Source organism: Zosterops lateralis (genome assembly GCF_965231275.1).
Source record: "Zosterops lateralis genome assembly, chromosome: 26".
NCBI classification, from domain to species: domain Eukaryota; kingdom Metazoa; phylum Chordata; class Aves; order Passeriformes; family Zosteropidae; genus Zosterops; species Zosterops lateralis.
Window position 1 is genome coordinate 4,202,615 of NC_139786.1, and position 12,319 is coordinate 4,214,933.

At 59.4% G+C, this 12,319-nt stretch overlaps 2 protein-coding genes and 1 long non-coding RNA gene across 16 annotated transcripts in view; 2 read left to right on the plus strand and 1 right to left on the minus strand.

Moving 5' to 3' along the window:
- Positions 1–12,319, plus strand: part of LOC310919239 — a 190,737-nt gene that overhangs the window by 95,858 nt on the left and 82,560 nt on the right. The window lies entirely within an intron of this gene.
- Positions 1–12,319, plus strand: part of SOX13 (SRY-box transcription factor 13) — a 156,009-nt gene that overhangs the window by 87,927 nt on the left and 55,763 nt on the right. The gene's annotated exons all lie outside the window — the stretch shown is intronic.
- The window catches only part of PLEKHA6 (pleckstrin homology domain containing A6), a 39,722-nt gene that overhangs the window by 11,341 nt on the left and 16,062 nt on the right, over positions 1–12,319 (minus strand). For 6 of the 14 annotated variants that reach the window (XM_083878404.1, XM_083878408.1, XM_083878402.1 and 3 more), the window contains exons 2-10: positions 11,134–11,214; positions 10,696–11,014; positions 10,551–10,623; positions 10,158–10,258; positions 7,024–7,202; positions 4,811–5,320; positions 3,843–4,332; positions 2,961–3,047; positions 2,253–2,306 (exon numbers count right to left, since the gene is read on the minus strand). In XM_083878404.1, coding sequence (XP_083734530.1) covers positions 2,253–2,306; positions 2,961–3,047; positions 3,843–4,332; positions 4,811–5,320; positions 7,024–7,202; positions 10,158–10,258; positions 10,551–10,623; positions 10,696–11,001 — 1,800 coding nt within the window. In that variant the 5' untranslated portion in view covers positions 11,002–11,014; positions 11,134–11,214. Of the gene's footprint in view, positions 1–2,252; positions 2,307–2,960; positions 3,048–3,842; positions 4,333–4,810; positions 5,321–7,023; positions 7,203–8,357; positions 9,378–10,157; positions 10,259–10,550; positions 10,624–10,695; positions 11,015–11,133; positions 11,215–12,319 lie in introns of those variants that run through there. The other 8 variants (XM_083878403.1, XM_083878414.1, XM_083878413.1 and 5 more) reach the window with 4 other exon arrangements.

Sequence of the window (12,319 nt, forward strand, 5' to 3'; positions counted from 1 at the left end):
AGCCAGGGCTGGCATGGCCCTGAAAATGGACACTGGGTACTGGGGAGGTGGCTGAAAGCTGGTGTTGGGGACAGCAGTGTCCCCGTACCCAGGTGACACCGGGAATGGCACGTCCCTGCTGCCAGGCACAGTTTGATGCCACTCTATGGGGACAGGAGTGTCCCCTTTTCCAGGTGGCACTGGGAATGGCACGTCCCTGCTGCCAGGCACGGCCTGTGCCTCTCTATGGGGACAGGAGTGTCCCCTTTTCCAGGTGGCACCAGGAATGGCACATCCCTGCTGCCAGGCACGGTTTGGTGCCACTCTATGGGGACAGGAGTGTCCCCAACCAGCTGGGCACAGCCAGTGGTGGCCGAGCTCCTTCGGTGCCAAGTGACAGAGCCACTCGAGCCACCAGCACTGTCCAGGTGACAAAGCCACTCAAGTCACCAGTGGCAGGTGACAAAGCCACTTGAGCTCCAGCACCATCCAGGTGACAAAGCCACTCAAGCCACCAGCACTGTCCAGGTGACAAAGGCACTCAAGTCACCAGTGCCAGGTGACAAAGCCACTTGAGCTCCAGCACCATCCAGGTGACAAAGCCACTCGAGCCACCAGCACCTGGCCTCCACCCAGCTCATCCCAGAGCCCCCAGCCCTGAGCAGGAAGCCCTGGGACCCCTGAAAACCAAAAGGTGACAACACTTTGTCACCAAACCGGGGCCCAAACCCTGCTGGGGCCGCAGCCGGGGGGCGGAAGGAGAGAGAAAACAGAACAGGAGGATGTTTGACAAGAGGCCCTTGACAGCGTCACTCTGAATTAACCTCTCCAGAGGCCGCTGGGAGAGGAGGAGGAGGAGATGCCAAACCTTTTTAGGGAGCGTTTTTAAAGCGCCGCGAGGCAGCGAGGGGAGCTTTTATTGCAGCGAGGGCTCCCGGGCCACCGGGGATGTGCAGCCAGATGGGACCGTGCCCAGCCTGGCCGGGATGCGGCTCCTGTGCCCGGTTGGGGTTTCAGGCGCTGCCTGGGAATGTCCCTGTGGGGTCTCCCGGCTGTATCGCCCCTCTCCACCTTGGTGGAGTGAAGTCAGTGCAAGTTTTCCTTTGAAAATAGCTGGTAAAATCAGGGTTTTCTTCTAAAAAAATCCCTGGCAAAATCAGGGTTTTCCTCTGAGGTTTTCCTCAGAAAAAAAAAAAACAACAAAAAATCCCCTCAAAACTAAAACAAAACAAAACAAAACAACCCACCAAATAAACCACAAACAAAACCAAAAAAGCCCAAAAAATCCATCACAAATCAACCAAAAAAAAAAAAAAAAAAAAAAAAAAAAAACCACAACAACAACAACAAAAAAAACCCACAAAAAAAACCCACCCTGGCAAATACAGGGTTTTCCTCTGAGGTTTTCCTCTAAAAAAAACCAAACCCAAACAAAAAAAACCCTGGCAAATACAGGGTTTTCCTATAAAAAACCCTGGCAAAATCAAGGTTTTCCTCCAAGGTTTTCCTCAGAAAAACCCCTGGCAAATACAAGGTTTTCCTCTAAAAACCCCCCTGCCATCCATCCCCCAGGGATTTCCCTGGAATCAGGGTTTTCCTCCAAGATTTTCTTCCAAAATGTCATTCAAAATCAAGGTTTTCATCCAAAAACCCCATTCAAAATCAAGGTTTTCCTTCAAAACCCCAATTCAAAATAAAAGGTTTTCCTCCAAAAACCTTCCAGCAAAATCTGAGTTTTCCTTCAAAGTTTTCCTCCAAAAACCTCTGGCAAACCCAAGATTTTCCTCCCAAAAACCCCCTCCAAGAACCCCCTGAGCGCCGCTGGGTTTTTGGACTTTTCACCCCCAAGGGGTCACCACGACCACAGGTCCCCACGGGTCACCTGCCACCCCTGAGCTTGGGGACAGCACCTGGGGGATTCCAGACCCTCTGCACCCTCACAACTCCAGCTCAACCCCCCAGAAATATTTGAATCCACCCAAAAAAAACCCCAAAAATGCTCCACCACACCACACCACACCGAGGCACTGCCAGAGGCCGGGAGAGGAATTTTCTGCCGAGTGATGAGCGGCCCTAGGGATGCAGAGGATGGAAGAAGCGAAACCAAAAAGAAAAAAATAGAACAACTGGTGCTGCTGGGATGCTGCTGGGATGCTGCTGGGATGCTGCTGGGATGCCAGAGGGGTGAGGATGGATGGCAGCAGGGGGACAGGGACATGGAGAGGGGACAAGAAGCAGCCGGCGAGGTGAGGCTGGCAGCCAGCTCCGCCTACCTGCTGGTCCAAATATTCTAGGTTTCTTTGCAACTGAAGGTCTAAAAGTTCATCCTACCAGGAGCCAGCAGGCAAGAAACGAGCAGCGAAAACACATAAAAGAAGAAGCAAAAGCGGTTAAGGGGTGGGGGGAGCCTATAGAATGACCCCCTGGAGCCGGGAATGGTGCCAGGAATGCGCCCCAAGGGCTCTGGGCAGCTGGTTTGGTATTTATATTTTTTGGGGTTTTTTTATCCTGGGGAGGCCCTGCCTCCGGCTGCGGGCATGGATGGGTGGCATGGGTGGGGTGTGGTGAAATTCGAGCTTCTCTCTCCTCTCTGGTGGTCCTGTCCCAAGGTTTTGGGGTCTGCAGGGACCTCCCAGTGTCACCCCCCAGCTCTGGGAGGGGACACGAGGCAGGAGAAGGAAGCAGCTGTGGCCAGATGTGAGGAAGCAGAGCGGGAGGGGTTTGGGGGGAGTGCTGGCTTCAGCCAGAGAGCACCCTGGGGGTCTGAGGGTGTCCCATTGCTACAGAGGGAATTCCCACATGGATTTCCTTCGGGAATGGCCAGGAAGGACCGGAGGCACCAATGAAAGGCCCAGTGCTGACCCACCAAGCTGCCCCTGGGGTGCACTGGTTCCTCCCTGACCACCTTGAGTGAGGACCCCACAAAGTGCCCCACATCCCCAGGGTCACAGGGTCACCCCCAGGGGACAGCGGGTACATACCATTTTGTCGTGGATGGTGGGGGACGCCGGGAAGTGGTAGGGGTACACCCCGGCCGGGACGGGCCGCCTGTCACCCAGGTAATCGTACTGTGGAGAGAGGGGACCCCACCCCAACGTCAGGGACAGGGGACAGCAGGAGAAAGAACAGGAGAGGGCAGGAGAGGGACATCAGTGCACCCTGCTTGGGAGCACATCTTGGGGTGACCCTGAGCACCACATCCCATCCCAAGGATCCCATCCCATTTCGTGGATCTTGTCCCATGGATCCCATCCCGTCCCATGGATCACATGGATCCCATCCCAAGGATCCCATCCCATTTCATGGATCTTGTCCCATGGGTCCCATCCCATCCCATCCCATTCCATCCCATGGATCACATGGATCCCATCCCATCGATACCATCCCATGGATCCCATCACAAGGATCCTATCACAGGGGTCCCATCCCATTCCATGGATCCTGTCCCATGGATCCCATGGATCCCACAAATCCCATTCCATCCCATCTCATGGATCCCATCCCAAGGATCTCATCCCAAGGATTCCATCCCATGGATCCCATCCCAAAGATCCCGTTCCATGGATCCTGTCCCATGGATCCCACAAATCCCATCTCATCCCATGGATCCCATCCCAAGGATTCCATCCCATCCCATCCCATGGAACAAACACCAGGCAATCCTTGTGGGACAGCAACAGGAATCCCAAACCCACCCTTTCCTACAACCCCTGTGCTCAGCGGCCCTTTGAGGCCGAGCCACGCACAGAGAGGGGACACAGAGGGGACACAGAGGGGACACAGAGGGGAACACAGAGAGGGGACACAGAGGGGGACAGACACAACCAGGACACCGCCACAGCCCTTCCCCACCCGCTGCCCACCTTGGGCGAGCTGATGGACCTGCGCATCACGAAGGTGGCGGGGTCAGCGTAAACCTCGTCCCCGCGGGGCGGCAGCCGCTCGAAACGGGCGCTGGGCGAGCGCACGGGCGAGTAAACCCTGGCGCGGCCGTAGGAGCCCTGGCTGGGCGAGCGCGGCACCGAGCGCGACCGCGGCTGCAGCGACATCCTCCGCAGCGAGCCCGAGGCCGCCTCCACCTCGTCCAGGTAGCTGGGGGGCCTGGTGGGCGCCGGCAGCCACAGAGGGACATCCTGGTGGCCAAAGGCGGGGTGGAAGGGACCCCCGTTGCGGAAGGAGTGGCGTTTGTCCTCCAGCACCCAGGGCGGGCTGAGGCGGTCGAAGGCGGGCATGGAGCAGATGCTGTCGGGGCGCACGCCCGGCGGGTAGTACTGGTACTCCTCGGGGTACTGGGGCGAGTAGGGCGAGTAGTAATCGGGCACCCGGCGGGAGACGGGGTAAAACCTGGTGGGGCTGGAGAACGGGGAGAGGAGGTGGTTTGGACAGCAGGAAAGCTTCAGGCGCTGCCTGGGCACATCCCTGGGGGTGTCCTGGCTGTATCCCCCCACTCCTCAAACTCCTGAGATGAAGTCAGTGCAAGTTTTCCTCCAAAAATAGCTGGTAAAACCAGGGTTTTCCTCCAAAAAACCCCACAGAAAATCATGGCTTTTCTCCAAGGTTTTCCTCTAAAAAAAAACACCTGGCAACTACAGGGTTTTGCTTTAAAACCCCCCTGGCAAAATCAGGGTTTTTCTTCAAGGTTTTCCTCAAAAAAAATCCTTGGGAAAAGCAGGGTTTTCCTCTAAAACCACCTGGCAAAACCAGGGTTTTCCTCCAAAAACCCTGTCAAATTTAAGGTTTCCTCCAAAACCCCAGGCAAAAACCAAGACTTTCCTCCCAGAGAAGCACCAACCCCAAGGGGGCAAAGCATCATCCCGTTCCCCCCGCTCACCTGCGCAGCTCCTCGGGGGGCCCGGTGGCGCGGCGGGAGTTCACCCACTGCTGCAGCTGTGTCATGGAGCTCTTGCGCTGCGCCACCTTCTCGGGGTGGGACCTGGGGGTGACACCGCGGCGCTGGGCCCCGCTGTCGCCGTCACCTCCCGGGGGGAAGGCAGTGCTGCCGGGCCGGCTGGGCGAGGGGTACGGCCACCCGTTGGGCTGCACCGGCCGCTCAGCACCGGCCGGTCCCCGCGGCCCCTCGGGGTAAGGACTGCCCGGCTCCGAGGGGGCCTCCTGCCCACCCAGGCCGTTGGCTTTGGCCAGAGGATCCTTCTTGGCGTCCGGCCGCTCCGACGGTTTCCGCTCCGTCTTCTCGGAGCCGCGGCCGTCGCCCTCGCCGCGGGTCTTGGCATCGGGCTCAGCCTTGGGGTGCTCACGGTGGGCGGCGTTGCAGTGGTGCTGGGCATGGTGGTGGTGGTGGTGTTTGCTGGGGGGGATGTTCTCCGAGTCCGGCTTCTCGTGCCTGCGGGTGCCGAGACACCACAGAGGGGTCAGCGATGTCCCGGCACCACAGAGGGGTCACCCATGTCCCAGCACCACAGAGGGGTCACTGACACCTGGCGGTGCCCCAGGGGTGGCACCACAGAGGGGTCACATGCGCCCTGGTGGTGCCCTTGGAATGGTACCACAGAGGGGTCACCAATGCCCAGGGGTCACCAATGCCCTGGTGGCACCCCTGGGGTGGCACCACAGAGGGGTGACTGACACCCAACGGTGCCCCTGGGGTGGCCAGTGCCCCTGGGGTGGCCAGGGCCAGTGTCTGTGGAGGCAGAGGAGCCTGCCAAGCCTCTGCCTCGGAAGGATGTCCCTTGAATGGGCTGTGATCAGCTCATCCCAGCCCTCCCCGGGAGAGAGAACCCTTAGATGAGGCTGTTCTGCCTGGTCATGGTGAGATCACATCATGCTCTGATATACCCATGTAGATTCTTTCTAAGCCATTGGTCTCTCCCCTTTGGTACCACCTTTGCTTTCCCCTATAAATCCCCCAGCCTCTGCCCAGTTCAATGGGGAGCCGCCATCCCTGGCCACCTTGGCAGGGGGCTGGATAATAATAAAGGTTACCCTGCGGAATCGCCACACAACTCTCCTGTCTCTCTGTCCCTGAGTCAGCTGGGAGACCTCACAAGGCAGAGCTGAAATCACTGCTGAGAGCTGAAACCACAGCTGAGAGCTGAAATCTCTGCTGAGAGCAGAAATCACTGCTGAGAGCAGAAATCACTGCTGAGCTGAAATCACTGCTGAGCTGAAATCACTGCTGAGAGCAGAAACCACTGCTAAGAGCTGAAACCTGCCTAAGAGCTGGATAACTGCTAAGAACTGAATCACTGCTGAGAGCTGATCAGTTGCAGCCACAGGCTGAGCCTTGCTGAGGTTACCCCGTGGCTGGAGGACTGCCCAGACCCCTGGAAGGCTGTCTCTTGTGAGCCCTCTCTCTCTGGGAAGGTTGCACCATTCCAGGTCAGGCCCCAGCCCCCTGGGCCATTCACAAGTGGTGCCCAAACAGGAACATTCCCAGCCCTATCCCTCCCTGAGCCTCACGAGGTCATCCCTTCTCCAGTGTCCCCCATGCCCCCCAAACATCCCTGGGGGATGCACCATGTTCCCAGGTGTGGAGTCTTTTGTGCCATTAAAGGAATTTCCAGCTGCCCTGCCCTGGAAAGGTGAAGGTTAAAGATTTCCCTCCCAGGTGTAACAAAAGGCTTCTCCCCCGTGGATCCTTGCAGACCTTGTGCAATCTTCTCTCTGGATTTGGCAAGTGCATCACCCACCCCATGGTCTCCCCTTTCCCTGTTTCCCCATTGAATATGGGGCCGGGTGTCCTGTTCCTCTCTTCCTTATGGCCACTTGTCCCCTGCTCTGCCCCCTGTACCACCCACGAACCTCAGACCCTGTATAACTGGAGAAATCCACATGTTCTCCCTCTTTTGCTCCAGATTCACCTTTGGCACACAGAATAAACACCTGCTGGAATTGCTCTGGGGCTGGGAGCCCCCTGCCCCTCTGCTGAGCCACCCTTGTACCGTGTGTAGCTGTGTGAGATCGAATCACTGCCCGAATCCTTCTCCAGCAGTTGCTCTATGGAGAGCCTGCCTGGGGTCTAGAAAAGCCTTAGCTACGCTCAGAAAAAGCCACGCTGTGACACCCAGGAGGGCTGGTGGCACTGACCTCTGCGTGGGGGGGATCTGCACGCGGGCAGCCTCGCCCATGGCCTGGATCCAGGACTCCTGCTCCTCCGTGTTCTCGGCGCTGAAGAAGTATGTGCGGATGCCGGCGTGCTCGGCCTGGGGGGGAGACAGGGGCTGCCCGTTACCCGCCAGCAGCTCCTCCACCCAGCACACCGTCACCTGTGGGGGCACAGAGACACAGACACGGCGGTGAGAGCTCTGCTGCCAGCCCAGCACCCCCGTCCTGCTGCTCCGGGAGGTGCCAGGAGTGATCCTTCCCCACCCAGAGAGAGGGCAAATCTGCAGGGGTTTATCCCCCTTGGAGTCACCCCCAGGGAGTTTTTTGGGAGCTCTGCAGGCCCCTCACAGCAGGGTTTTACCCCCCTTGGAGTCGTCTCCAGGGAGTTTTTTGGGAGCTCTGCAGGCCCTGCACAGTGGGGTTTTATCCCTCTTGGAGTAACTCCCAGGGATTTTTTTGGGTCCTCAGCAAGCTCCTCCCACCGGGGTTTTATCCCCCTTGGAGTCGTCTCCAGGGAGTTTTTTGGGAGCTCCGCAGGCCCTGCACAGCGGGGTTTTATCCCCCTTGGAGTCACTCCCAGGGAGTTTTTTGGGAGCTCTGCAGGCCCCTCAGAGCGGGGTTTTATCCCCCTTGGAGTTGTCTCCAGGGAGTTTTTTGGGAGCTCTGCAGGCCCCTCCCCGTGGGGTTTTATCCCCCTTGGAGACGCCCTCAGGGAGTTTTTTGGGAGCAGCCCTCCCTCCCCGAGAGGAGCAGCACCCCAATATTGGGGTGGCAAAGAGGTCCCAGCAAGAGCAGCAGCACCAGAGGAGCATCATCCATGCAGGCTGAGGGGGAAGGTGGTTTCTGGACCCAGGAGATAGTTTGGGAGGAAAAGATTCGGTTTTGATCCAAGATGTTCTGCTCTCTGCCCAGAACGTGCTGGAAGGAGCCTTTATTTGAGGGCCCTTTTGAAGCTTCCACCTTCCCCCCTGTGGAAAAGGGGTGGGGGAAAGCGAGGAGGAAGAAAAGGGAGGAGTCGGAGTTTTCCTCCTGAAAGAATTTCAAGGCTTCAATCTCTTTAAAAAAAAAATAAATAAAATTAACTAAAAGAGTAAAAAGAGGTCTGATTAAACCCCTCCCTTGAGTTTCCATCCTCCCCGGAGCATGCAGCCATAGGGTCACCTCCTGAGCCCCCTCCCCATGCACTTCTGCAAGCTCTGCAGGCAGAGGAGAAGGTGAAATCAAAGGGATCCATCCCCGGGATTAGAGCAGGAGCGAGCCCGGGGGGTCCCTGAGCCTCTGCATGCACCAGAAACACGAGGAGGTGTTGGTAGTACCTAGTGGTGGTGGCTGGGTGCTGGCGTGGTGGGTGCACCAGGAAACCCCTCCTGTCCCGGCATCCTCGCCCGCCGAGGGAGGAGGAGGAGGAAACACAGACACGAGGTCAGTGGCAGTGTTGGTGGGAACCTCTCTGCTCTTCCCTGGATAAATCTGTCCTCCCCAGCCCAGGAGCTGCTGGGCTCAGCAACAGCTTTGTGATGTTTTTCCCCATCAGTGTCAGAGATTTCGTGGAATTGTGGAATTATTAAAGCTGGAAAATCCCTCTGGGATCATCAAGTCCGAGCTGTGCCTGATCCCCACCCTGAGCACTCAGTGCCACCCCCAGGTGACACCCCCAGGGGTGGGCACTCCAAACCTCCCCGGGCACTTCCAAGGCCTGAGTGCCCTTTCCATGAGGAAATTCCTGCTGGAATTCCACCCTGAGCCTCCCCTGGCCCAGCCTGAGGCCGTTCCCTCTCCTCCTGTCCCTGTTCCCTGGGATAAGATCCCAAATCCCCCCCGGCTGTCCCCTCCTGTCAGGGAGTTGTGCAGAGCCACAAATTCCCCCTGAGCTCCTTTTCTCCAGGCTGAGCCCCTTCCCAGCTCCCCCAGGACCCTCCAGACCCTTCCCCAGCTCCCTCAGGACTCTCCAAACCCTTCCCTAGACACCCCCAGGTCACTTCCCTGCTGTCACCTGCAGAAAGTGACAGCAGCACAGGCACAGGGCAGACCCCATGTGTGACCCATTGCCATCCCTTCTCCTCAAACCCCACTCAGCTGAGCCTAAATTCAGGTTTAAGGTGGGGCAGCTACACAAACCCCTCCCTTAGACTGGGAAAAACTCGGGGTGCCCTGTGGGGTGCCCAGCACTGGCTCTGGACACGGGGAGGGGACACTGGGATCAAGAAGGGAGTGTCAGAGTGACCCCTGACCACGAGCAGCTGGGCTGGGGAAGGTGCCCAGGGATGCCAAAGGTGCCCAGCGGTGCCAAAAAGTGCCAGGGGAGCTCAGACCCTGCCAGGGATGGAGCAGCAGCTGCCATCACCTCTCCCTGCTCCCCTCTCCAGCCCCACCCGTGGCAGGGTCACCCCTTTATGGTGACACTCGCCAGTCATGCAGCTAAAACAGGGCGGGAACTGGGGACAGCTCTGTGACAGGCCAGTGGGGACAGCAGCCATGGAGAGGGGAAAGCAGGTGGGGAGAGGGGTGGCAGCCCCCAGCAGGGCCCTGCAGAGGGAGGTGGTGACCACGGGGGCACTGCTCTGTCCCCATGCCCCCCAGCAGAGAGGGGTGTGGTGACCATGGGGACACTGCTCTGTCCCCATTCCCCCCCAGCAGAGAGGGGTGGTGACCATGGGGACACTGCTCTGTCCCCCATTCCCCCCAGCAGAGGGGTGGTGACCATGGGGACACTGCTCTGTCCCCATGCCCCCAGCAGAGGGGTGTGGTGACCACGGGGACACTGCTCTGTCCCCCATTCCCCCCCAGCAGAGGGGTGTGGTGACCACGGGGACACTGCTCTGTCCCCATTCCCCCCCAGCAGAGGGGTGGTGACCATGGGGACACTGCTCTGTTCCCATTCCCCCAGCAGAGGGGTGGTGGCCATGGGGACACTGCTCTGTCCCCACTCCCCCAGCAGACACAGCTCCATCCCGCAGGGCTCACCCCAGCCGTGCCCCATGCACCGCCACCAAGAAAGCCACCAGAGCAGCGAGGACCCTGCCAGCATCACCAGTGCCACCCCAGTGCCACCACCAGGCCGGTGCCACCGCGGCAGTGGCACAGTGTCCCCCGCCAGCCCCGGCGCAGGCACTGACCTTGAACGTGTGCTTCCTGCTGATGTTGTCCGAGGGCTGCACGGCGGCCACGCGGAAGCTGAGCAGGGGGATGCTGCCCAGGATGTTCTCCTCCTTCTCGTCTGCAATGGGGGTGAATCCTGGGGTTACACCCCTGGAGGGGACCCCCCCGGCACTGCCCCCCTCATGCCCCACCTGTGGGATCGGCTCCCACTGCCTGTTGCTGCTCTGCCCTGGCTCACAAACAACCTCCTCAATTATTGATGCCAGCCCTGGAGCTGCCAGGGAGGCGGGGAGAGCTCGGGATTAACCCCTCGGCGTGGAAAACACCAGGAAAAAAACACAAACAGGGCTGGGCACAGACTGTGCTGGTGACACCAGGGGGGTGGCCAAGAGCCCCGGGGGTGGCTGTACCTTTGTAGTAGAAGAGGCAGCGATCCACCAGCACGAACCAGCGCTTGTTCCACTGCTTCACCCCCGAGCTGGCCTGCCGAGAGAGGGGCAGTGAGAGCCGGCTGCGGCTCTGCGGGGCCGGGAAGGGCCGGCACGGGGCGGGTACCTGCTTGTAGAGCCACCCGCTCTTGGTGACAGCGGCGTTGGGGTTCCTCTTCATGGAGTTGGAGCGTTTCCCGAAGGCGATGCCCTTGCGGGAGGAGCGCGGAGCCTGCGGGGGGCCAGAGGAGACGCTCAGTGCCCCGGCCTGGGGGCTCTGGTTGTCACTCTGAGCTGGTGACAGCAGTGTCACCCTGTCCCGGGCACTCACCCGGCCGCCGGGGCGCTCTGGGGGCATCTCGGCCACCATGGCGTGGTTGGGGGGCTCGCTGGGGACGGTGGCCGGGCGCTTGCTGCCCGCCTTGCTGGACATGTCCGAGCTCTGTCTGGGATACCAGAGAGAGGAAAATCAGTGGATTTGAGTCATTACCTCCGCCGTTCCCAGCCCCTCCTGCCTCCCCCACCCCGATCTGCTCGGGACCGAGGGGACTTTGAGCCGACCTACTTGGGCAAGTCAAGCCTTGAGGTGTTCTCGGGGAGCTGTCCCGTCACTGGGTGCAGGAAGGTGTTCCGCCTTTCATTGTGGCTGCGGGGACAGTGGTGGCTGTTAGGAGTCCCCAGGTCCCCCACAGAGTCCCTCACAGAGTCCCCATGTCCTCCACGGAGTCCCTGTGTCCACCACAGAGTCCCCATGTCCCCAGTGAAGTCCACCATGGAGTCCCTGTGTCCCTCACAGAGCCCCCATGTCCCACACAAAGTCCCTCACAGAGACCCTGTGTCCACCACAGAGTCCCCATATCCTCCAGAGAGTCCCCCACAGAGTCCCCATGTCCCTCACAGAGTCCCCGTGCCCCCCACAAAGTCACCCACAGAGTCCCTTTGGCACCACCTCTGCTGCTCTGTTGGTTCCACGCCAACACCAGGGTTGGCACCAGGGCTGGCATCCCCAGCCCTGCCCCGAGCACCCCGATAATCCTACACTTTAGGGTCCTTCACCCCGATAAACCCACACTTTAGTGTCCTTCACCCCAATAATCCCACACTTTAGGGTCCTTCTCCCCAATAATCCCACACTTTAGGGTCCTTCTCCCCAATAATCCCACATTTTAGAATCCTTCACAGCATCACAGAGTCATGGAATCGTTTAGTCTGGAAAGGCCTCCAAGGTGACCGAGCCCAGCCGTTCACCCAGCAGCACCAAACCGTGTCCCCAAGTGTCACATCCACTAAGCTGGACACTGCCAGGGGTGGTGGGCAGAGCCTGACCCTCCCTGCTTGTCCCCTCCCGTCAGGGAGAGGCAGAGGGTCCCCCCTGAGCCTCTGAGGGATGCCCTGAGGGTCTTTTTCTCCAGGCTGAGCCCCTTTCCCAGCTCCCTCCGCTGCTCCAGCCCCTTCCCTGGACACTCAAAGATCTCATTGGCATTTCCCAGGAGGTGCCCAGGGCCTGCTGCTGTCACAGCCCAGCTGTCACCGCTGGCCACACTCACAGGTCACTGCAGCAGCAGCAGCAGCAGCCATGGCCCAGCCGGGGCTGTGTCTGCAGCCGTGTCCCCAGTGTCACCTCCTCCCCTGGCTGCTCTCAAAGCCTTTTCCAAAGCACCTCGAGGCTTTGAGCGGGGTCACCTGGGCACGGGGCTGGGAACACTCAGACCCAAACACCAGTCCAGGGCCATCCAGACCTCAAACACCAG